Source organism: Muntiacus reevesi, chromosome 1 (genome assembly GCF_963930625.1).
Source record: "Muntiacus reevesi chromosome 1, mMunRee1.1, whole genome shotgun sequence".
Taxonomy (NCBI): Eukaryota; Metazoa; Chordata; class Mammalia; order Artiodactyla; family Cervidae; genus Muntiacus; species Muntiacus reevesi.
The window spans coordinates 57,498,083-57,523,743 of NC_089249.1; the positions used below are offsets into that span (position 1 = coordinate 57,498,083).

The 25,661-nt window shown below is 61.5% G+C and overlaps 1 protein-coding gene across 2 annotated transcripts in view; it reads right to left on the reverse strand.

The window, feature by feature from the left end:
- The window catches only part of SCUBE1 (signal peptide, CUB domain and EGF like domain containing 1), a 129,492-nt gene that overhangs the window by 56,217 nt on the left and 47,614 nt on the right, over positions 1-25,661 (reverse strand). For both annotated transcript variants that reach the window (XM_065924171.1, XM_065924160.1), the window contains exons 4-5: positions 24,966-25,100; positions 554-679 (exon numbers count right to left, since the gene is read on the reverse strand). In XM_065924171.1, the coding sequence (XP_065780243.1) occupies positions 554-679; positions 24,966-25,100 (261 nt within the window). The remainder of the gene's footprint in view (positions 1-553; positions 680-24,965; positions 25,101-25,661) is intronic.

Below are 25,661 nucleotides of genomic sequence, written 5' to 3' on the forward strand. Positions count from 1 at the left end.
CTGATTTCTCAGGGAATCATCACGCACAGCGGGCCTTGCAGGGCTAGGCGATGAGCTCTGGTCTTTGATCCTGGCATAAGCTCAGCACAGCCTGAGCCGGGACGGCCCCCACCAACCAAGCTCCTCGCCGCCTTTATAGCATTCTGTTACCAAGGGCTGCCCTGGCCCATTGAGAACACATGGCCTCTCCATTCTGGCTGGAGAGTTTGCGTTCAGGGGCCCATGGGTCTCTGGGCGTGGGGACGGAGGGTGGGGAAGGAAGGGGTTACAGCGAGCGTCACCCGGCGACCATGCAGGGCGCTGTGTAAGGTCCAGCCCAGGCCTGGGGCTGTGTCAGTGGTATTACGCTAGGGAAACCCCAAGGCTGGGGTTCACGGCCCGTCCCTTCTGCCTCCCAGGCCCCTTCGGGGGCCCCGCCCCTCTCTCCACCCCAGGGGACTGAGCACACTCCTTGAGTAACATCCAGCCGACTGGACAGCGCCCACACCCCCACCCCCAAGCCAGGGCAGGAGACGCGTGCGGACGTCTGACCCGTGTGCCTCCATCTACCTACGTGTGCAGTCCTTCTGGTTCTGGGCAAGGTCAAAGCCGGGCCTGCAGTCGCAGGCCACCCCACCTTTGGGCGTCTCCCGGCAGATGTGGGCACAGCCATGGTCTTTGTTCATGCAGTTCATGCCCTCTGGGAAGAGACAGACGAGACAGGGGTTGGGGACCAGGGAGGGAGAAAATTTCAGGCTTAAAGAAAACCACCAGAGAAATGTCACCATCAAACGTCACGTTCTTGGGCAGCCATTAGCACACGCATGGCATGCACACACGGGGGCGCACCTAGCCACCCAGATGGAGACCCCTTAGGGGGAAGCCAAGGACACGGTTCCCAGGTCTGCAGGCACCAGGCCTTGTCTAAGGGATGTGAATGAGCTCTCGGGACCCACAGAGATGTTCCTGACCCGGGTCAGATTACAGGGCCTGGGCTATATAGAGCGCTTTTCAGGTCAGGGCTTTGGGTGGTTTACCCACCAAAGCAGGTAGGGGTGGATTTAAAAGGATGGCGGTGGTGCACAACACTTTTCAGTTTGTCCAGGCATGTCTCAGCCCTCGTGAGGCAGGTGGAGACTTTCATGTCCGCCTGGGCCGAGAGAGGAGTGCGGCCCGCTCAGCCCCCCTCGCTGCCTTCCTGCACAAGTCAACGCTGCTGTGCTGGCCTCCTGGGCTTCAGGGCAACCGAGGCTCGTCCTCACCAGCGCCACGGCGGGGCTCTGAACCACCCCCCCCCACCATCCCCCAGCTGCCAGGAGGGTATCCACGTGTACCTGGTCACCGCAGCACATTCCCCTGGACCCACGGAACCCCCAGCCCCAGAGCAGAGTCCTGCATGCCTGGGGCCCTCCGCGTTTATTCCAGGTCAGGCCACACACACCACTGTGTTCCTAATCTCAGCCGGAGATTCCTGCTGGTTGGCAGATGGTCCTTTTAAAATCCATCTTAATTTTTTGCAAATCTCAGGCACCTTTTCCTCTGAGGCTTCAACTTCAAAAGGCAATTAGCCAGGGACTCCCCTGCTGGCTGGGGGGGGGGGGGGGCGGGGGCAGGGAGGAGGGGCCCCTCACTTCCTGTCCTGGCACCCCCAACGCTCTAGCTCCTGCAGGCTTTTTTTATCTGGAGCCCGGTTCATGGTGGCCCTGCCCGGCAGGCCCTTCCAGCTGACTCAGAAACCCCGTCCCTCCCAAGGCCGGCTGGGTTCCCCATCTGCTCCCCTCCCAGCTCCCAGTCTCCACCGAGAGAGGCACCACAAGGACCTGAGCGGGGCCTGGGTTATAAACCCCAGTCTCTGCCACTGCCAGCCCCGCAAAGCTTCGCTGAGTGCAGAGCTGGGCTGCCCACAGGCTTTGAGGCCAGGGACTACAGACCATTTGCCCCAGAGTTCTGGCCTCCATACGCTGCCCAGTGACGTGCGTGCCCAGAATTTCACCAAATGCACCGAGGACACTGGGGTCATCAGGGAGAAGGAGGGTTCCCTGGGGTGGCCCGTGTGGTCCCTCGCCTGAGTCACCCGTGGCTGCTGGGACTCCTCTCCATCCCAGCAGACCTGATCTCCCCTCCGGTCTGCCTGGAGCGGCTTGGAACCCCCTTCATTTGACCCCAGTTGATGTTTATCTTCCTGGTGATTTGTGAGGAGTTTCCAGAATTTATGAGGTCAGGGGTCAAGTGAGAGGGCAGAGGTCACAAGTCCATCAAGAGGCTAAATGTGGATGAAACGAAGAGCTGCTGTCTGCCCACACCACCCGGAGACTCCTCCCCCAGGTGATTCACGGGTCTACGGGTCTCCAGTTCCAGGTGAGCACTAGCTCGATCGTGACCTCGTCCACCGTAAGCACGGGCATGGGGCAACTGGACAGTGACAGGTATTTTAAAACACAAACACCCTGGCAGCTACAATCAAGGCCAGAAAAAAGTCTGAACTTGAATAAAACAAGGCAAATCAAAATGAATGAAGCGTGCATTTTACTGACCTCTGGTTTCACTTGATTTTATTACTCTTATTACTCCTTCACCTCGATTTTTCTCACCTAGGCAAATCAAATTGTCACACTGGAGCCTGAAGAGCTTGGGTTTATGTGTTTAATATATGATGGCTATAAATATTTACTAGAGATTAAATGGGGAAATTTATATTTACTATTGAAAATTAAAATTTATTACTCATTAACATTTAGTATGCCTGCGTGTGTGCTCAGTTGCTCAGTATTGTCCGACTCTCTGTGACCCTACCGGCTGTAGCGCGGGAGGCTCCTCTGTCCATGGGAGTCTCCAGGCAAGAATACTGGAGTGCGTTGCCATGCCCTCCTCCAGGGGAGCCTCCCGACCCAGGGGTTGAACTGGCAAGTCTCTGGCATATCCTGCATTGCAGGTGGATTCTTTACCTCTGAGCCACTAGGGAGGCCCTAACATTAGCATATCGTTTGTTAAAAACTATTTCCCCAAACAGGGGGAAAGCTGGCTGAGAGGAGAAGTCTTTGCAGAGGAGATAGGAGGGGTGGGTACTGATTCTCAACCACACTGTTTGAACCCCTGGGGGCACAGCTTGGCCTGGAGCCCTGCCCCCTAGTTCTCCAGGCATTTGTCATCTCCAGGCATTTAGCATCTCGGTTGGCTGGGCCTGCCACTGACTGTCCCCACAGGGAAGGGAGGGGAAATGGGGTAGCCTTGCCCTTCCTCCATGAGAGTCTGGGGCAGAGGGCGAGGTCTTCCCCCCAAGCATCCCCCATCCTGGGAAACAGGCTGATGGGGAGCGAACAGCTGGAAGCAGCAGTCACCCACAGCCAGGTTCACGGGCGGCTGGAGTCTGCTCAGCCCAAGAGCTTCCCGAGGTAACTTCTCCCTGAGACGGTGGTCGTCAAACGATCGCCATCACATTTAAAAATGACCCTAGCAACCACTCCACAGAGGGCTACAACTGCCTAGCTAGGGGCCGGGGGTACGGCTTCCTCTGTGCTGGTGACTCGGCGGGACGCGGGAACTGTGTGACATTGTTCCCCTCCACCCTGGCGCAGCACCAGCTTCCACGGGCTACGAGAAGGTTGGCTTCATGGCCGGCAGAACCACAGACAGTCAGGGCTGGAAGGCTCTGGGCCATCCACCTTACAAATGGTTACAAATGGGGAGCGAGAGGCCTTGAGGCAGGAGGGATGTCCCAGCTCACATGGCAGGTCTGGAACCCAGGCCGCTGGGCTCCCATCCCTGGCTCACTGTGCAACCCTGTGTGGGACCCAGATGGCTGACAGGCGGCACACGTTTTCTGGGATGAACAGAACCAGGGAGCCGGCACAGAGCTGGTCTAATAAACTGTTCAGTTCAGTTCAGTTCAGTTCAGTTCAGTCGTTCAGTCGTGTCTGACTCCTTGCAACCCCATGGACTGCAGCATGCCAGGCCTCCCTGTCCATCACCAGCTCCCAGAGCTTGCTCAAACTCAAGTCCATTGAGTTGGTGATGCCATCCAACCCTCTCATCCATCCTCTGTCGTCCCCTTCTCATCCTGCCTTCAATCTACCTGTCACTATTAACTGCCCTCAGAATTAAGAGCCTGTGAAAACTGAAGGCGGATTCAGACTCTGGGAAGCTCTCTGGGCAGCCCCTCGACGAAGCTGTGCTCCTCTCTGTCCTTCTCCCAGCTGCTGCGGAGCCTGAAGGCGGAGCCTCAGCTCTCCTGCCGAGCCATCAAGTCCACCCGAAGCCTCGTCCCTCTGGCTGAAGCCAGAAGTCAAGTGCCGGCTCCAGCCTCTCCAGACAGCAGGAGGCCCCTCAGCACGGGTGCTCTGTGACCTCTGTGACCACGGGGTCCCGACCCTTGCCCGCTTGTCCTCTGAGATCTCACTCTCCCTCAGTGGCCACCACCAGTCTCCCCACCGGACGAGAGGAAGCAGGGTGGCCTGGAGCAGGCCTGGCCATGCCCTTGGCAGCTGCTCCCAGAAGGGCCACAGGCTCTCAGCTGACCAAGGTCAACTCTGGCCGCCTCCTGAGCAAGCGGAGAGCGGAGGGCTGGGCTCTGCCCTCCCTGGGCCCAAGCTGAGTGGCTCCCCTTGTCAGCTGCCCGATGCACTCGCCCTGGGTGCGGCTCATCCCCTGGCTTTGTCCCGTCCTTCAGCGGGCACAACGCTGAGGGGTGGGAGGCGGTCAGGCTCTGCACTTCCTCCGCTGCGTGTCTACCCAGGGCTGGCCCACCCACCAGCCAGCAAGCTCCGCGAGGCTGTGTCTCCCTGTTGTGTCCCATGCCCAGAATCCTGGCTGCACATGGCAAGTGCTTAGGGCACCTTACTGGGGAGCAAACGCCAAGGTACCAGACGGAAGGTCCGGCCTGCTGCTCACACCATCGAGACATGCTGAGGAAGACTGAGCCTCGTGCTCAGGGGCTGGGGCCAGGACCCGCCTGCTCGAACCTGGGTCCCTGGTTCGAGGCCCTCTTCCCTTTTCTTAGCTGAGAAATGGGTTGTCAGCATCTTTTCCTCCAAGGGTTGCCGTAAGGCTCGAACGAGAAGACTGAGAAGACTGTGAGATGTGTGTGGCCCAGAGCAGGTCCCTACAAAGCAAAGCTGTTAGCCGTGGCTCCCGCTTCACTCTCCCCGTGTTAAATGCGAGGAGCTGCTCAGCTGCTCTCTCCTGACTCTGGCTAGTTTGAGGGCAGACCTGAGCTTTACCCTTTTCTGTATCCTAACTACCCAGCACAGGGCCTGGACCAGCAAACAGTAACTGGAGGAAAGCAGAGATGCGGCGGGTGAGAAAGTGAGGGGAGGGGAGGAAAGGAGAGAAACCCGGGAGGAAGAGGACAGACAAGTGAAGGCTTTCTTATCTTCGGGCAGAGTAAACCCGCTGCCTGTTATTTAGGGGACGAGGCAAGGGGCTCAGGGAATTTGGAAAGCACCGCTGCGGCACGTGCTGGTGTCAGTTCTGTGAGACGCGGCCCCTCAGGGTGCCCGAGGCAGGGAGCTCACGACACAGGTTAAGGGCTCTGAGAAGTCCTGCAGGCTCCCGTGGGATCAGGGTCCCTGCCCCTCACTTAACACGACGCCCTGGGATGCCCTGCCCCAGCCCCTCTAGGAGGCTCTGTCACGTAACATGACGCCCTGGGAAGCTCTGGATTACAGGCTGAGGCCCCAGGGTGGCCCGCTTCAGTCCCTCACCTTACAGATGGGGTCAGGGGGGCTAAGGGACTCGGGTGGGGCAGGGCGCTGCAGGGAACAGGGCGCGGGCTCCCCCACCTGGAGCCTGGCCTGGCTTCCTCTGTGCCTCGGAGCCTCAGGGGTAGCGGACGGCTCTGCTGAGGGCCACGGGGCCCGGTGGAAGTCTGAATGTGCAAGGTGAACCCACAGGGCACGCAAGGGGTGCGTACCCAAGCGCTTCTGCTCCGGGCGAGGGGTCCTGGGCGCCACACTGGAAGGGGCCTCGGACCCTCCCCCAGCTGTGGCCCCATCTTCTGAGGCAGCCAGGCCTGTCCTCGCCAGGTCCAGCTGGCAAGCCGTCTCCATGGGTGCCAGCCCGCAGTCTCCTTCAGAGCAGAGGGCTGAGCCCAAACCGGGCACAGAGCAGGCTTCTGGGAGCCTGCGGGACTGACGGGCCTGGCTGACTCTGTCCTGCTGCGGCCCCTGCTTTGCATTGTGCCTGCTCCTGGGAGCTGGATAGGAGATCTGCCCAGGGCCAGGGGCGCCCGCGGCCTCAGCCCCACTCCCCATCTTGATACCACACAGTGCGGAGTCCGGCAGACAGCCCCCTTCGTCTCCCCTCATCGCGGGGAAGTGAGATAGGGTTTCAGCGCTGTTCCCAGAAACCCCGGCCCTTGGGGGCCTGGTGCCAGTCAGGCCAGGCTGCTCGCCAGGTCGAATCTAATTTGATCCAACCCCTCCAAATCCAATTACGTCCTGCAAGCTCGGACCGCATGTCTCCTCGCTGCCCGGGATGGGGCAGGAGCTGTGAGGACGCAGCAGCCACGTGGCCGGCTCGCCGAGGTCCATGTTCAGACTCTGACCTTTGCTGCGTGAACTTGGGCCATCGCTTCACTGTCCTGAGCCTTGGTTTTCACCTGTGACCAGTGGCCACTCGGGGGACCTGCCTCCCAGTGCTTGCTCAGCATGCAGGCCCTTTCTCGGGGCCAGTGAGGCTGGCTGGGGGCAGGTGAGGACTTGAGGGCCTCTGCTTCGGGTGGGGATGTGCTCTGGGCTAGAAAGGTCTCTGGAGGCTGTGTGGAGGCCGTTTGTGGGGGCAGGGGTGCAGCTGGAGGCAGGTGGCAGGGGTGCTACTGTAATCACCCTGAACACGACCAGGAAGCCTGAAGGGATGGCAGGTTCTGTGGGGACGGGGACGAAGGCTGGATTGGGACACATTTCAGAGCCCTCTCTTCTCAGCATTCCGAAAGTCAGCGTGTGGGGGCTCGGACTCTGACTCTCATTTAACCCTCCCTATAAGCCTGAGATGGGGGTATGGCTGTGGCAATTGCACACACAAGCCCACGAGGCTGGATCAGGTGAGGGGAAAACGTGCCGGGGCCACGCCATGTATGAGGACTTGGGGCCACACCTCCTTCTCCCAAGGGCTCTGAGCCTCCTTCTCATGGCCCCTCCCCGCGTTCTGGTCCTCATAAGGCCCTGGGACAGACCCCACGACCCTTCCCAACCGGGGCCTATTTTCCCAAAGGCCTTCTGTCAGTTTTGGAAGCTCTACAGGAGTGCGTACAGTGGTCAGCGATGGGAGAATCTGCCTGCCCCAAACCAGTGTGCACACGCTGTGTGTCTTCCGTAGAGCAGAGTTCACGGATGCATCTGAAGCAGGCAGGGCGCAGGGGGGGCAATCCGTCTGTCCTGAGGGCAATCCGTCTGTTCTGAGAAGCCGGCCTTTCTCGGAGCCCCCCCAGCCCAGGATAACAGAGCTGGAATGTGTGTCGCTCAGGGGTCGTTGCTATGGCGACTTCATCAATAACATCATTTTCCGCATCCCTGTCCCTTCCACACTCAGGAAGGGAAGGCAAGCTGGGAACGCAGAGTGGGGAGGAGAGAACAATGACCTTGCCCCGCCTCCCCCAGCTCGGGAGGAAGGGGCTCACCTCCCCTTCCCCCTCATCGGTAGGAAATTAAGCAGCCCAGAGAGAAGCTGCCGCCTTCCCCGACCCAGACCCCGCAGGCTGGCCAAGCCAGGCAGGGAAAAACAAACACGGGCTCCCATGTGCTTTGACCGGGGACTGAAGGGAACGTCAGGAGGGTTCTGCCGTGGGGGGACAGGCGCCGGGGCAGCAGCAGCAAGGATGGGCCCGTGGGAGCAGCGATGGGAACAAGAGATGCCCCCGTCTGCCCGGAGGCGCCTGTGCGCCAGGCTGGCCCACACCCTTCGCGCGTGTCATCTGTTTCTTCCCCCAGCACCCCAGCAGCGCGTGCCTGTCCAGGTACTGGCCCCACTTAACGGATGAGAACACGAAAGCACCGAGAGATTCAAAACTGGGGGGGCTGGCTCCAGGGGCAGCCCACAAGTGAGACAGAACGGTGGCAGCTCCGGGCTGCAGACAGGTCCACCAGAAACTCGCTGCAGGGAATGATGACCCACTGTGCAAATGGGGAGACTAGCACGGAGAAAGGTGTGGGCACTTGCCCCAGGGACACGGAAGGGACAGGCATTCCCACTTCAGAGCCTGTGCTCCTGGGGACTTCCAGAAAGCGCTGGAGCACTCACTGCCGGGGGAGGGGCAGGGAAACCCGAGCTGTCCCCTCCCTTCCTCACCTTGGCCCCAGCGTGATCTGCAGCAGGGAAACGATCCCACCCTGCCCTCCTTGGCTACATCCACTTTTCCACGTTGTCTCTCCAAGCCCATCTCAAATGCCAGCTTCTCACTCCAAACCTCCTCCAAGCTTTGCTTTCTCAGCCTAAACCTCTCGCAAGACAGAGAGTGCCATCTTCATGGTCCTCAGACCCCCGGCCTGAGCTGGCTGCGGGCGGGAGCACACTCCGTTCCCTCCTGGTCCGCAGGGCCCGGCCCCAGGTCACGGGCAGAGGCAGCTATGAGAACACAGCCCCTTATCACATCACCCTGCAAGGCGAGCCGCTCTGTCATCATCTTAGAGTCATTCCAAGAGGCTGAGCACCCTGACCCTGGTCACGTGGGTAGGACGTGGGGGAGCTGTAACTGGAAGTCTGTCCTGTGTGACTTGAAGACCGGCCCTTCTCTGGCAGCAGCAGAGGGAACTTTCTAGAGCATAAACCTGACGGCGTCTTCCTATTGCCAGAGTCCCTTCACTGCCCCACCCCAGCCAGGGCCCAGGGTCAGGCTGAGAGTTCTTGAACAGCACTCCAGATCCTCCTCACCTCTGCCTGCCACGGCTCCGGAGAACAGGGATGCTCGGCCGTCGGCCAGCAATTTGAGATTCCGCTTGGGCGTCACCTCTTCTAGGAAGCCCTCCTTGTTTCCACTCTCTCCTCAAGTCCCTAGGCTGGATGAGCGGCCAGGCCTCTACACAGCCGTCTAGGAAGCCCTCCTTGTTTCCACTCTCCACTTAAGTCCCTAGGCTGGACGAGCGGCCAGGCCTGGCCTCCACAGCCGTCTGGACCCCCCTCTCGTAGAACCCACCACACTCACTGTAACTTCTGGGTTAGTTGGGTCTCCCCCACCAGACTGGGGGCTCCTTGAAGGGGAAGGGCCCACGCCCGAGTCACCTCTTTGACTCCTGAGGCCCTTCTCCACGCCCATTTCAGGCCTGAGAACTGGTGCTGAGCTCAGCTGTGCTGCCGAGGGGCCTGGGTTCAGCCACTCTGGGCTCTGGACTCCATGCCAGAACACTCGCCAGTACTCAGACAACAGAACGCGCCCGTCCGCAGGCCCAGGCCTGGCTGCTGTCTGCAGGGCGCTGCTGGCCCCCGGCCTGGGCTGCCTGCCCGGCTCCTCCTCGACCTCCTGATTACCCTCAACAGCACCTGCGCCTGGATGGCGCTTCCAGACTCTCTCATTACGAGGCCCGGGTCTACAGAATGCAGGGCTCGTCTCCCATCCTGTCCCCCTACCCACCCCGAATTACACCCTCCTGGGCAATCCCAGGGCCTGGCTGGGGTGCCGGCAGCCGGTGGCCCCACACTAGAACCCCCGGCTGACCAGGAGCCCAGCCCACTCCAGGCTGCATCCCTGGGAGTGGCCCTTACCGGGGACATGGGGTTCAGACTGCGGGTTTCATGTACCTGAAGGGGCTCAGGGCCAGGCCACGTGCCAGGCTCTCTGCCCGTGTCCTTGTCTCCATGACTCTGCGTGGCAGGGACCATCAGCAGGCCCACCTGAGAGGTGACGACGCTGAGGCTCGGAGGGAGGGCTCCCACCTCGTGTTGGGGGGCGGGGACCCGCCCCCACTGTGGCCGTCCCAATGGCAGGCCTGCAGGGGTCCCAGGCACTTGACCAGAGGCTCACTTCACAGCCCCCCAGCCCTGCACCTGCTCAGCTGCCTTGGTGGCCCTCAGGGGGACGGGGCTCTGCTCTCTTTGCTGACCCTCTCCTCGAGGGGCCCACCACCCACTCCCAGGCACACAGATCCTATGGCCTTCCCACCACTTCCACCCCAGCCTTCAGGCAGAAGGCCAGGGCCCTGGGGCAACGGGGGACAGGCCCTTCTGAGCGTACACCCCGCCTTCTCTCAGCACTTGCCGCCCAGCCCTCATGGGATTTGACCCCATACCCTCCACATTCACCACTCACCTGCCTGCATGCTTTCCTGCCATGAACACAGGGAGGCCTCCTGGCCATCAGGCCCTTCTGCAGGACGAGCCCACTTCTCGTCTGTGCCTTCATCCCGCTCTCCTCTCCCGGGGCTGGACCACAGTCCAGCCGGTCGCACCCACAGTGAGGCAGGCCCCTCAGTAACTTGGTCAGCTCTGAAACCAAGCTGGAACCTGGCTTTACACACAAGAAAACAGCCAGAGTGGACCGGTTTTCCAGAGAGCAAGAACTGGAAAGGAACTTAAAGAGCATCTGGAGGAAGCCTTTCCTTTTCCACCAAGGAGGCTGAAGCCCACGGGCCAGGACTCGCCCTGGGCCACGCAGCAGTCAGCCTGGCGTCCACACCCAACCTTCCGGCTCCCAGCCCCTGGGCTCCTGATGCCTCGTCCCTCAAGTTCAGAGTTCTTTCCATCACATCAGAAAGTGGCTCATGAGGCACTTCCGGTTCAGGAGCTGTTGGCCAGCCTTCAGGCCCATCCATTCCTTCACTCCCTCATTTGATACCTTTGCCGGCACCACCGCGTCCAGGCCCTCTGCTGAGGCTGCCAGCAGAGCCAGCCAGGGTGCCTGCATGTCGCGGGCGCTTTTTCAACTAAAACCAAGTCCTTTGCCACAGCTGCTCAGCAAGTGTGTACACGGACAGACAGACAGATGGACAGATGGAGAGCTGAGACCCTGGAGGGCTCCTGGTCTGCCAGATAAGAGCTGGGGCAGATAAGAGGGGCAGAGCTGACCTTCTCGGAAAGCAGGGGTGGACCCCAGCCCACTTCAGCCCCTCACCTCCAGTGCCTGGGCCAGTCCTGGCACTGGGGGCCCCTGGAAGGCTGCCTCTGTGAGATGGGAAGGAACCTGTCTGATGGCCGTGCACGCAGACACATGTGGACAAATGTGGGCAGCGCAGAAGTTGCCACAGGGAGGCTGGCATCGCCGAGGTGGGGCGGGCCCGGTTTCTACCAGATCCACTTCCCGTGGCCCTTTCTAAGGTGTGTGGGCTGGAACTTGCTTGGTTTCCTCCTCTGGGGAGGGGAGGAGGGAGGTCGTTAAAGGGTACTAAAGTGGGGAGGGCTCCAGCTTAGGGTCCCTGAGCCCCCTTAAGACGAAGCTGGTGCTCAGCAAAAGCGCCCCGGGCTCCCTTTATCCGGCTCGGCAGTGCCTGTTCTTTCCAAGCTGCTCTTCACCCTGGACCCTGGGCCCCCTCCATCCCCTCGCGCGCTAAGGGTTCCTCCCCTTCCTGGCCTCTGGAGTTCCCCAGGCTGACCGCTAGGCGTCACCACGAGCACGTCCACACCTCTCCAAGGCCCAGGTGGTTGGGAGCAAGGCCTGAGACGTTCTTGCCTCCTGACTTATCACTCTGCTCAGGTTCAGAGGCGAAGGGGGAAGGCCCGCTTCCTTCCTCAGGGATGCCAGACACAGCAAATGAAAACACAGGCTGTTTGGTTAAGTTTGGATCTCAGAGGAACAAAGACATTGCGAGCTTAAGCATGTCAAGTGTTGCCTGGGTCACGTTTGTGCCAAAAAAGAGTATTCACTACTGATGTGAAATCCCAAGTTCAAATACAGGCTGTCCCGTACTTCACCTGGCTGCCCTTCCCACACGCCGCCCCCCCCCCCCAAGGGGCCCCTAACGCCGCGGTCCCCAGCTGTTCTGGTGCTGGGGACTGGTTTCACAGGAGGCAATTTCTCCATGGGAAGCGGTGGGGGGAAGGGGTCAGGCAGTAATGTGAGCAATGGGAGAGGTGGGGACTGGCCCACGAAGCTTTGCTCACTCGCCCGCCACTCAGCTCCTGCTCTGCGGCCCGGTTCCTAAGAGGCCAGGACCGGGACCAGCCCGTGGTCCAGGCACTGGGGACCCCTGCCCCAAAGGTGGCCATGGTGCAGCGTGAACTGCGTGCCCCAGGCTACAGACTGGCTGTGACCAGGGCACAAGTCTGTTTCTCCCTCCCAGGTGACGAGGCGGAGGAGCCCCGGTGTGGGAAGGGCCAATGTGGTGGCCAAGTGAGTGGCCCCCCCAAGTGCAGTTTTGGGGGGTGCGGGAGGGGAAGTTGCAAGGATGCTGGGGGGCACGCCAGCAGGAGATTCCCCAAGGACACAAGCAGCCCCCCGACCCTGCCTCACCTCCACTGCCCACCTCGTGCCGTGGGGAACAGCAAGGCTCGGAGCCGCCAACACCTGGGCTTCGGGTGGGCTCCATCCCAAACTGGCTGTGCCCGCTGTCCCTGCCTGCACCTCCGCTCTCTCCTCTGCACAATGAGGGGGCAGCTGTCACCTCCCAGGGTCCTCTGAGGATCAAGGGGTAACAAGGGCCTGGCACACAGAAGGAACGCAATGACTGCGGAGCACCTCCCCCTTTCCCAGGGCTCGTATCACGGGTGCGAACCCCCAGCTTGGGGAACCCACGCTGATTCCCACCATTCACTCTAACCGGAACTGACTGCCGCGTGGACTCCTCACTCGGTGCACAGACATGGAGGCGCACGCTGGGTCACACGGGGTAGGGCTACGAGAGCAGGGAGGAACGGGGCTCCAGGAGAGGAATCGGCTTGCGCAGGGGCATGGACCGGGCGCGGGGGAGCGTCTCTGGACTTGTCATCTCAGACTTCCGTGCTGCAGGGGCCTCGGCCACCCGCAGGCTGACCCAGGGGCTGAACGCAGCCCCGGAAGCGAGCCTGGCCTTGGTGCTGCTTGGTGCCAGGGACAGGAAAGAACTTTAATCCGATCCTCTTTGTCACGTGCCCTGCTCCCGCCCTGCGTCAGACGGGGGTGAGAAATGCACCCCCGCCCTTCTCAGGAGCTCACGCGCTGCCCCAGGAGAGGACGGAGCGCCTCGGGGCTGTGTGTGTACACTGGGAGGATGACGTGCTTGTCCCGGAGTCGGAGACAGCTCCGTGAGAGGAGATGAAGTGAAGTGGGTTTTGAAGGATGAGGACGAGTTCTCCAGGAAGGGAGGGGACTGGGGCCTGGCCGCTGAGGCAGAGCAGAGAGCGCACACTAAGGCCCGCAACTGGAAAAGGGCTCCCTGGCCATGGGGAGAACAGAAGGCGGGTGGAGGGCTGGTGAGGAGCCGTGCTGTGGAAGGCCGGGAAGGCGAGGCTCAGGCGCAGGAGGGCAGCCTCGTGATGCACACCGCAGGGAGAGGAGCCACGGGCCGGGCCGAGTGCGCAGGGACACGGCGGGGGTCCCGCTGCTGTCAGAAGGCGGAGGGCTCGGGGGACCCAGGAACCAGCCACCGCACTAACTCGCGGGGGAGTGGAGCTGCCTGCAGGCAGAGGGTGGAGGGGGGGGGCCCTGGGGCTGCAAGGGGCTTCAGGCAGTGGGCCACCCCTGATCCCAGCCCTCCGTCCATTTGCTCATTCAGCATGGTTGGTCTTAGGAGCTGGTAAGACGTGGGTTCGGATCCTGACTGTGCTAATCACTCACTAGGGGACGAATCGCTTCTCAGTCTCCGTCTCCTCTCGGCAGAATGGGAGAACACAGCCGTACGGCATCAGACCGTTCTGGGGTCTGATGACCCGTGCCACCGTCTGGGCACAGTGCTTGGCACACAGTGGGGCCCAGTGACAGCTGACAGTTTTACCCACTTCAGGTCCAAGCAGTCCACTAGGGAACAGAGTGTACTCATAGCATCTCATTTTGGTCCTCATAACAATTTCTATGATGAACACTAATGTTTGTCCCATCTTGTAGACAAGAAAAGTGAGGCCGCAGAGAAGGGAGCCGGGGCCAGGGCCAGCTACCCCTGCACTGTCCACATGAGGAGGCCGAGGCCACGAGGCACTGGGGTCCCTGCAGGGCGGCCTGGCCGGGGCTGGCAGGAGACCAGGCCAGGAGAAGGGCGTGAAGCTGGGCTCACCAGCCGAAGGAGTTGTTTATGGGGTGGGAGGCTCGTAAAAAATAATGGGCTGGATTTATTGATCCCGCCTCAAGGGCCGTTCTGGACTGCAAAGGGCCAGGACAGGCCTTCTCCGGCAGCACCGTAAATCTTCCTGCTAAATGCGAGAGCTGCCTCATCTCCCGTCCACCTGGTCTGCGGGCGGGGTGAGGGAGTGCGGGGGGTGTGGGGAATGAGGAGTAGCCCCCCAAAGGAGCAGCCAGGGGCGCAGCCCTGAGGCTGAAGGTGAGGATTCTTCAGAGAGGCCATCGTTGCCCTCGTTTAAAAGAGAAAGTTCCCAGCCACACACACTCACGGGAACCCAGCACCCACGGCTGATGACAGCCCTGGAACAGGGCCGGAATGTCCCGGACCCTGCAGAGGCCACGCTGGGGTCCCAGGTCAAGGCCTGGCCCAGACCTCAAGATGTGGGAATCACGTCCCAGGAAGCGGTGGGCGCCGGCCAGCCAGGCACACCGAGGGGACCCTGAACTAACGTCTGATGGGGGTGGCTTGGGAGGGACGGTGAGCCTCTGTCCACAGGCATTTGAGTCTGGAGAACCTGCCTGCCAATGCAGGAGACATGGGTTTGATCCCTGGGTCAGAAAGATCTCCCAGAGAAGGAAATGGCAACCCACTCCAGTATTCTTGCCTGGAGAATCCCATGGATATAGGAGCCTGGCTGCTACAGTCCACCGGGTTGCCAAGAGTCAGACATGACTGAGTGACTAAGCCACAACGACGGGGTGGAGCAGGAGGAGAAATCTGGCCCTGTCCTGAGTGCTGCTTTGAGGCGTGGGCCCCGCTGGGGTTCCCTCCTGTGCTGGGGTGACAGTGCTCACCCGAAGTTCTTCCCGGGGCGGCTGCAAGCGTCACAGTGAGCCGGGTGTGAAAGCACCGTGGGAGCAGAGGGTGGGGACTGGCCGGCAAGGACATCTGCTGCTGTGACAGGTGACACCTCCTGCTTCCAGGAGCACCCGGACAGGAGACAAAGTCCGGAGGAGGGTCAAGGATCAGCTGAGGAGAGTGGAGGAAGGGCCCCGGACGAGGGCTGGGGCAGACGGAAGGGGCAGCCGCCTCTGGTGAGAACCACCAGCCCTCTGCCTTGACCCAACCCCAGGGACTGCTGCCCGAAAGCTGCCCGGGGGCCTCTGCAGAGGAGCCCCCACCCGGTCCTGGTGGGGGGGTGCGGATGTTGGGCAGTGGGTTCAGGGCCCGAGGGCAAGGCTTCCGGCTGTGGCTGACCCGGGTGGCCATGGGTTCAGAGCCCCTGCACGACTCCGGGGTCTCAGTGTGGCTAAGGGGAGCGCTTTCCTTGAAGTGCCGCGGGGGAGCCCAGCCCCTTCCCTGGCCTGGCCACGTGGTGGCTGATAGGCGGTACCCACGGCCGCTGTCCCCACACCCCTGACATCTGCTGGGAGATCAGACACTCCGGAGGTCCTGCTCCCGTCCCAGCCCGGCTCCTGAGCCTGTCCTCACTCCCGCTACCCTGGCCACCTCCTCAGGCCCCAGGCCGAGCGGGCCGGAGAGCCTGGGGGCCAACACTGGGTGTGAGCTGCCTGGGGTGCCTGAGGTCAGGGCAGTGAGCCGGAGGCTGAGCAGGACCCGGGCTGCTGCCTCTCGAAAAGCAGAGACTGGCTGGTCCCGTTTTGGGCCCCAGGCTCCCCTCTGGAGCTCCTGGTTCCAGAAAGAACAAGGCCCCACGTGGCCCAGACCCAACCTCCACTGAACCACTCTGCACCGCCGTGATGCGGGGACTGGGCCTCTCGGCAGACGGGCCTGCCTGCCCTGCCTCTCCCCCTCCCCTCCGCCCCTGTCACCCTCCCCTCTGTCCCTCCTGTCCACTCACACTGCCCTCTATGAGTTCCGGACCTTGATGGCCGCCAGCGCCACCTCCCAGGAGAGGGCTTCATCTCCCTGCCCACCTGTGGTGGGCAGTGATCTTTCCGCAATGTGAACCATACTCCCACTCTGGGGGCCGATGGGGCCCCTGTCACCTTCACAGCAAAGTTCAAACTCCTGCCAACCACGGCCTCCTGACCCTCTCTCTCACTGCCTGAAGCTCTGGGTCTGGCTTCAGGCTCCAGGACGCAAAACCTTCTCCAATGGGCAAGAAAGGCTGCAGGCACGCTGACTCTTCTGGCCCCCGGAGCAAAGCTAGAAGCTTAGACGGCAGGGGCCCCCCTGGCCAGAGGCAAGATGCCAGACTGGCCTGAGTGAAGGGCCCAGAGAGGGAAGGACAGCTGGGCAAACACAGGCTGAAAAGATGGGAAGGGTGCGGGGGGGTGGGGGGAGCGGGAGCAGCAGCAGACGCAGAGTCCCAAAACAACCTCATGGGGAAAGTCTCAGGCGCAGGGTAGGGCTCACATCTGAGTCTCCCATCTCTCCAGCGAGGCTGCAGGCTTACAGGAGTGACCTGAGGTCAGGACAACCCTGGCAACCAGCCCGCCAGGCGCTGCCACAGAGGCACCTCCTCAGTTAGACAGTGCTGGGGGGTGACGGTGCCTGAGGGGCCCTCCCCTGCTCCAGACGGCATCCCAGAACTCAGGCCCAGAAAGAGGCGTCACTGCACCTCTGTCTGGGGTTTCTAGCAGGACCCACGAGACCCTGGGTGCATTCTCTGCCTCTGTTATTTGCTATCTGCACATGGGAATAACCCTGCAGGGTTCCAGGGGTTAAACGAGGTAATATTAGGGTGACCATATGTCTTCTTTCACTTGGGACGGTCTCAGTTTATACCTGCTGACCGGTCACCATTAATGGCGCCTCCTTTCATTCTTGAAAGTGTCCTGGTTTGAACAGTAATTTATATAGTCCCTGGTTAAGACAGTTTATTATGAACACTTTACCTGTCTTAACCAGGGACTATATATATCACTGAAATGCTGACTCTTGATGGCTGAGGTGGGTACACAACTCTGACACGTCATGAGGTGGTCCAAACCATTTGCACGCACCCTACTAACGCCGGCTTCCTGGCGTCCCTGTGGCTCTCCAGTGATGTAAGAGGTGACCGCGGGGGACCCTGAGCGAAGGGTATATGGGATTTCACCTTACTATCTCTGCATTTCCTTACGACTCTATAATTATTTCAAAGTAAAAGATTAAAAAAAAAACCTATTGTTTCATCTCTAATTACAAACTTACAGATAAAATGAACAGGTCCTAAAAATACTTCACGCAGGGTCTAATGAACCAAAAGACGAGCTCCAAGAGCCATCCTCAGCACAATCACCCAGAGCACGCCTGAAGGCTCGGACACAGGCGGAAGCGGCTCCCGGGAGCACACGGCCGTCACGGAGCCCAAGGACCTTCTGGAGGAGCCGGGGGGCCCTCAGGCTCCTGCGGTCTCCGTGAGTGCGTGCAGACCCCTGGCTGCTGGATTCAGAGCAAGACCCCCCTACAGACGGGGATGTAGAACGGGGGACAACAACTGGATGAGAAGAGCTACTTCCAGCCCAGGGGCCGGGCCCTTCCGCACGGGCCCAGACTTTCTGGTCCTCAGAGCAGGGGCCGTCTGGGTCACCGAGTTCATGACAAAAGCCGTGACTTGTAGGGAAGAGAGGCTGGGCCAACTTAGGCTGCTCCTCTGAGGAGAGCAGGGAAGTGGGCAGGCCATCTCCAGACACCTCCACCGCCAAGGGTTTTAAAGACGCCCTGAGTACCCGGGACGCTCACACCCGTGGAGCTGCAGGTGGAGTCAGCTGAAGGGGCATCTCTGCTTCTCCAGGCTCCTCCGCACCTGGGCCAGCTGCACAGAGGACTGCGAGCCCCGTGGGAACCTCCACACGGTCTGCGCAGGCTCAGAGGCCAGCCCGCCTGAGCGTGGGGCCTGCCGTGCCACTGGCAGCGTCCGTGGGCAAGTTGCCCACCCTCTTCGTGCCTCGGTTTGTTTGTCTGAGGGCACAGGAAGCCCCCAGGAAACGTAGCTCTCATCATCACCGTTTCTACTGAATGCAGCAGAAGCCAAGCTTCCTTTCTCCTGGCTCCCATCCCTGGTTTTGGCTGGAGCCAGAGTCACCCTCGATGCCAAAAGACCCTGATGCTGGGAAAGACTGAAGGCGTGAGAAGAAGGGGACGACAGAGAATGAGATGGTCGGATGGCATCACTGACTCAATGGACATGAGTTTGAGTAAACTCTGGGAGTTGGTGATGGACAGGGAGGCCTGGCATGCTGCAGTCCACGGGGCTGCAAAGAGTCGGACCTGACTGAGCAACTGAACTGAACCGAGGGTCACCCTCGATGCCAGATCTTGGGCTTTGTGAAAACGTGGCCCTGAGTGCCACCAGGAATGCCGGTGGTGGGCGGGCAGTGCAGTTTCCTATCCATATTTATACGCGCGTTTAAACAGGCTCAGGAGGACATCAAATGCATTCAGGTAAACCCGTGAAGTCCCTGCTGGGAGAATGCCAGCCTGGCGTCTGCTCTGCGTGGGCCTCGGCTTTGCAGGGACACGGCTGCCCAGCTGCCCTGTGGCCAGTTCCTGGGCATCAGACAAGGGGGAGGAAGCAGCACACTGGGGCTTCGGGGTGCGGTCAGCAGTGCGACGGCCTCACAGAGCCTCTGGGTGCCTACCCCTCAACCCAGGGACCACAGCGTCCACTAGCAAGTGCTGACGAGGACCCTACCTGCACAACCCGAGGAGGTGGAGCGCCTCGGCCCAGGGAGCCGCCGCGAACAGGGCATCACTCTGCGACCTCCCTCAGTCCTTTGCCACGGGCCCCCTGTCAGCGCAGGGCACGGGGATGCACGGAACACGGTCCCTGCCCACAGGGCACCGCCAGGCTGCAGGGACGCAGGCAGCGGGGAGAACACTGCCCTCGGCAGCCAGCAGTGGTGGGGTGGGAGACAGCCAGCCCCCTGGGCACAGAGGGCCAGCCCGGCACAGCCTGTGCAGTGAGCGGGCGATCTCGCCAGCGCTGCGGGGGGCACCAGGCGGTAGACGGGGTGGGTGGGGCACACTGGGCCCGGGCTGGGGGCGGAGGAGCAGCAGACAGAGGCCTGAAGTCCTCCTCGTGTCTTGGTGCCAGCACGGCCTGGCACACTGCCCACACCTCCATGGGGAGGAAGGGGCACTCCTGGATGGCAGGGGCCGGTCTGACCTCTGCAGCCCTCGGTGGGTCACATGGCGGGCGAGCCCGTGCAGAGCGCTCCCTGACGACGAGACCTGACTCCTGACCACCTCTCCACACTGGGCGGAGACTCGGGCTTCATCAGCAGAGTGCTGGTCAGTGAGCACCCAGGCCCTGACTCTGCTCCTGGCTCTGGACACCGGCCCAGAGAGGGGGAGGCCCTGCCTCATCTGCGATAAGTAACAATAAGAAGAGCCCACATTTACTGGAATTTTTTTTCAGTATCTTTTTAACTCTATGAAGTAGGCTCTATGACCATCCCCACTTCATAGACCCGGCCCAGAGAGACTAAGTGACCTGCTCAAGGTCACACGGATGACGGGTGGGGAAGCTGGGATTCCAGTCCGAGGCTGTGGGCCCTAGAGCCTGTGCTTCCTGATCATGATGCAGGCCTCCCAAGGGCCCTCCGGGCTGGGCTGTGGCACGGACAGCCCCTTAAGGCACTGGCCAGCCTGTCCTGCTTTCTATGACTGTGGGGACAATGTTTTAGGGGGCTTCCTCTCCCTCGGGCGCCTTCCATGACCAGCACAGATAGGACCTGTGGGCGTTCTGCTGATGCTTCAGAGCGCGGCCGTGCCAATAGCTTGCGGTGTGGGGGAGGGGCACACGTAGCTCGTATCTCAAACCCACCTCCGTTGGCAACAGCAGCGGCCCAGGATCAGTGCCGGTGAGGGAGCGATCCTTCACCGGGCTGGTCAGGGGACCCTTCTTACTACAGTCTCCACTGTTCAGACAACACTACAGCCCCTAGAAGTGCCAGGTCCCTCCCACCAGAGGGTTTTTTCTCAACACATTATTATACAGTAACTCCTAGGACCTTTGGACTGCAAGGAGACCCAACCAGTCCATCCTAACAGAAATCAGTCCTGAACATTCATTGGAAGGACTGATGCTGAAGCTGAAGCTCCAATACTTTGGCCACCTGATGTGAAGAAATGACTCACTGGAAAAGACCCTGATGCTGGGAAAGATTGAAGACAGGAGGAGAAGGGGACGACAGAGGATGAGATGGTTGGATGGCACCACCGACTCAATGGACATGAGTTTGAGGAAGTTCCAGGAGCTGGTGATGGACGGGGAGGCCTGGCGTGCTGCAGTCTGTGGGGTCGCAAAGAGTCGGACACGACTGAGTGACTGAACGGAACTGAGAACTGAATCCCCTTTTAGATGGAAAGCCTCACAGAGCCCATGCCTGCTTTTCCTCACGCTGCAACCCCGGGGACCAGCGGTACCCGGCTCGTGAATGGGGGAAACAGTGAGCTGCCACCACAGCTTTTCAGGCCTCTTGGAGCTCCTTCTCCTCCCTAAATCACTTCTGCTCAGAATGAAGGAAAGAATTCTTCACTGGAAGGAAAGGGAAAAGTTCATCCAGGAGTCAACACCTTCTTGGAGCACGGATACGACATGAGTTTAGAAGAAAGGAGCAGGCACGGAGAGGGAGAGCGCGAGCGCACTGGCTGCCTGGGGGCTCACCTACTCAGGCGCCAGGGCGCCCCCGACCCCTCTCCCCTGTGCCCCCGACCCCTCTCCCCTCTCCCCTGCGCCCCCCGACCCCTCTCCCCTCTCCCCTGTGCCCCCCAACCCCTCTCCCCACTGCCTGTGCCCCTGGACCCCTCTCCCCTGTGTCCCCGACCCCTCTCCCCTCTCCCCTGCGCCCCCCGACCCCTATCCCCTCTCCCCTGTGCCCCCGACCCCTCTCCCCTCTCCCCTGCACCCCCCGACCCCTCTCCCCTCTCCCCTGTGCCCCCCGACCCCTCTCCCCACTCCCCTGTGCCCCCGACCCCTCTCCCCTCTCCCCTGTGCCCCCTGGACCCCTCTCCCCTGTGCCCCCCGACCCCTCTCTCCTCTCCCCTGTGCCCCCTGGACCCCTCTCTCCACGGCCTGTGCCCCTGGACCCCTCTCCCCTCTCCCCTGTGCCCCCCGACCCCTCTCCCCTCTCCCCTGTGCCCCCTGGACCCCTCTCTCCACGGCCTGTGCCCCTGGATCCCTCTCCCCTCTCCCCTGTGCCCCCCGACCCCTCTCCCCAGCGCATCCTGCCTGTGGGGTGACAGAGGGACCACGGCGTTCTGGGCCGGAGGCTGAGCGTGAGGAGAGCGTGGGCTGTGCTGGTGCCCGAACCAGCTCCTGCAAGTGCTGAGCAGACGGACAGGCCACAGACCTCAGAGGCTCGGGGGTCCCTCCCACCAAGAGCACAGCCTGTGTCCCCAAGTCAGGCATGAGCTCTAAAGGCTTGAAGAAGCTGCCTCTGTGAGTTGCCACCCCTAGGGCAGGCACTGCACTTGACCCCTTCAAAGCATTTCCCCTAACCCAGCTCTCACCTGCCAGGGAGGAATTACTGGTCCCAGTGTACAGACGAGGAAACCCAGAGGGACGGGAGTAGCTGCAGAGGCCACGTGACCCGTGGAGATGGAGAATGACTGAGAGCCTACCCCCCAAGCCCAGCCCAGCCAGATCCAACGCCTCAGGTCAGGGTTTGCGCTGGCGCCTGGGAGGCAGGGCCGCTCGGAAGGGCCGAGCCTAGCTTCTTGGCCGGGAGCCTGGACAGACCCTCGCTGACCCTGCTCATGTGTCTAGTCCCCTCTAATCAAGCCCAGCGCAGGAGAGGCTCCTTCAGGGCATCAGGAAGAGTCAGGTGACTTGAGGACCCTCAATTTGAGGAACAGAGGGGAACACTGAGGTACAAAACAAGCTGGGTCTCAGCACCCTGGACATGCTCTGACTCTGAGCTCTAACAGTTATCACTGATGTCAACACACAGTCAGGACAAGCGCCCATCATGGCAACTGGCAGGCTCAAACCGGCAGGCTCAGGAGGGAGCAGCTTGTCTGGTCACCCCTGCACGAAACCCAAACTCGGGCTCATGTTTCACCATGTCTGGCCCCTGCCAAGCTCCCCTCTTCCTGGGCGATCTGTGCCCACCATCCCACCCTTCACTCTGTTTCCTGAGAGTCTCGTCCACCCACCTCAGGGCCCTTACACACACCTACCTCGGGGCCCTTACATACACCCACCCCAGGGCCTTTACACACAGCCGCCCAGGACCCTTACACACACCTGCCTCAGGGCCCTTACACACACCCGCCCCAGGACCCTTACACACACCTGCCTCAGGGCCCTTACACACGCCCGCCCCAGGGCCCTTACACACACCTGCATCAGGGCCCTTACACACACCTGCCTCAGGGCCCTTAACCACGCCTGCCTCAGGGCCCTTACACACACCTGCCTCGAGGCCTTTACACATGCCCGCCCTGGGGCCCTTACACACACCTGCCTCGGGGCCCTTACACACGCCCGCCCCAGGGCCCTTACACACACCTACCTCGGGGCCCTCACACACACCTACCTCGGGGCCCTTACACATGCCCGCCCCGGGGCCCTTACACACGCCCACCCCGGGTCCTTACACACACCTACCTCGGGGTCCTTACACACGCCCACCCCAGGGCCTTTACACACAGCCGCCCCAGGACCCTTACACACGCCCGCCCCGGGGCCCTTACACATGCCCGCACCCGGGCCCTTACACACGCCCGCCCCAGGACCCTTATACACACCCGCCTAGTCCACCCCGGCTCCTCCCACAGCTGCTCTCCTTTCTCACCCGGCGTCAGCTCATGGGCGGCTTCCTCCAGGAGGCCTGCGGCGCCTGCCTGTTTCTCCACCAATTTCTCTCCTCACCAGCCTCACCTCGTCACAGTGAGTGACGGGCTGCAATCCTGACTGCCACGACCCTACGGTATGACCTCGGGCAGGTGGCCTAAGCTGACAGGGTTTAAGCTCCCCGCCACGCCGGGCTACCCTGAGGGCCCAGCACAGAGTGAGCTCGTGATCCCACGGCAGCCGCTGTTGCTGCCCGCCACAACACCGAGTCCCGCCCTGGCTGGCGCCCAGGCTTGCCGGGTGACATCCCTAGGGCAGCCCGCGCTCCCCGGCCGTGCCAGGACCCGGTTCTGAACAGGGCCAGCCTGCTGCCCAGCATCACGCTGTCTCCCCGTCCTGCTCGCCCTCCTCTGAGCCGGGGCACAGCCTCACCTGAAGGCCTGCTGGTGGGAAAGCTGCTCTTCAAAGGAGCAGAGCACAAACAGCCCGGCTGAGGAGGGGCCAGGCGCCCTGTAAACCCCGCTCCCTGATGAAAGCAGGACTCACCCCCCACCACCACTCATGCTCACTCTTCCTCATAAATCGGCTTTTCAGGAAACTCGATTTGGGGTCAGGGTCCTCACTTTGGGCAGCTCAATCCCACAGCCCCACAGGTGGGAGGTCTTCCACGTGGACGCCGGGACCATGCACCTGGGGCAGGCGCCCGGGACGGCGGTATCCACTTGGCCCTTCTGTCCTCTGGGGACACGGCGCAGGATTATCGGCCATCTTGTTCGTGAGGAAACTGCCTAAAACACTGAGATTTCCAAGGAGCCCAGTAATGTAGTTCTGCTTAATTACCCTGGGTTTTGTACTTCTTAAAAATGTTTTTTTCTTTTCTACCTTAGGAACTGTTTTCAAATTAAAAAAATCACAGGCAGGGCCCGAGTCTCACCTCACCGCCTCTGTTAGCTTTAGTGCACACGGGCGCTTTACTCCCAGGATCTGCAGCCAGCCTCCAAAGCCCGTGCCGGGTCAACACCGCTGCCCCATTTTGCAGATGAGGAAGCTGAGGTTCAGAGCAGCAGAGCCGCCTGAAGAAGGGCGAGGGAACGGCAGCGCTGGCTTCACCCCGGTCGGCCCAACCCGGAGACCAGCACCTGCCCTTTTGACTCCCTGCCTTTCAGTGTGGACCCCTCTCGGGCCTCCTGCTGGTGCCGCAGACTGGAAGCGAGGCCCTTGCAGGATTTCCCTCCAGCACCTCCTCCGGGTCTTGGGTCAGTGATGGGGTAGGGCCTGAGGCTGGGGCCATGGGGCTGCCTGGTCCTCCTTTGGCGTCTACTCCCTTGACTGCTCAGAGCAGCCAGGTCGCAGGAGCACACAGCCTGCCTCGAGATGGCTGGATCTTGCCAATATTTTAAGGAAGACGCACCTCCACGGCTTCCAAGATGCTCTTCCCTCTGCCCGGAAGCCCCTCTCCTCTGAGCATCTGGGTCCTGGCTTCTGACCAGTTGTCCCATTTCACAGCCCTGCTTCTTTGGGCCTCAAATGGCCACCACCGCCCTGACACCACCCACCTGCACCCTCTGGGCTGGGCTGGGGCCGTCTCCAGGCTCCCCAGGCACTCCAGCTGGCTGGAGTCTTCCGTGCCCCTCTGTACCACCCCCAGGCCGGCCCCCCATACCACCTGGTCTACAGAGGGCAGCTGGCTCCTGGCCACAAGGACACCCTGCTAGCTGGTGACCCGGTGAGCACGCCTGAGATCAAGAAACCAGCAGCTCGGCCTGGTCAGACCTCGAGCCCCCACGGGGGGAAGGGGGCCAGAGAGGACGGGCCCCCTCATCCTGCCCGCCGCCAGCCCCCAGCCCAGAACGGAGAGTGGCTTCTCTGGCGCGTCTTCCCGTCTGTGGCCCCACGCCCCCTCCACACTAAAGCACCAGGGACACCAGCAGCCCTGCCGCAGGAGCAGAGGCAGGGAGCCGCGAGGAAGCCCCGCAGACCCCAAACCAGCAGCACGAAGCCGCCCCCCAGCCGCCACCAGAGCCCCCTGCACTGGCCGCGAGGCCCCCAGGATCAGGTGCGGCGGGGCGGTTCCCAGGGCCACCTGACCTCGCGGGGCGTGGCTGGTCCGCTCTGGCAGGACTCACCGTTGGAGCGGTGGATGCAGGTGTGCTGGTTGTCGCTGAGGAAAAAGCCGCTGTGGCACTGACACTCGTAGCTGCCCATGGCGTTGACACAGATCTGCTGGCAGCCGCCGTTGTTGTCCTGACACTCGTCCACATCTGCGGCAAGAGGAGGGGAAAGAGAGCTCACACCTGGGCCGGACGTGAGGCGCAGTCACCGGGAAGGCTGCGGAGGGCATCAGCTCCCCCGGCTGCAGAGCGATACTTCAGGAGTTCCCCACCGCGGTACCCCACGGCGATTCCCTTCAACAGTCCTGCGAGGACTTACCCCACAGAGGCAGTCACAGCGGCCCCGGCTTTCCTGGGCACCCAGCACTACTCCAAGCACCTCACCTGCTTTCACTCCTTTAACTCTCACAGAAACCCTGCCCAGCAGATCTAGGTACCGGCCTATTTTACAGATGAGGAAACTGAGGGACAGAGGCCGAGTGACTTGTCCAAGGTCCCACAGAGGCAGGATTCAAACCTGGCTGCCCGCCTCCAGACCTGGCTCTCAGTAACGGCACCTGGCCCTGCCTCTCTCTGAAGACCTGCAGCCCGCACCGTCTCCCCCTGACGTGCAGGGCCTGTCCCCTTTCTTCAGTCACACCTCAGATTTACAGCCAGCAGCACAGACCTTGCTGCGAGGGAGAGGCTGGAGGCCAGAGCAGCCTGCTTTCT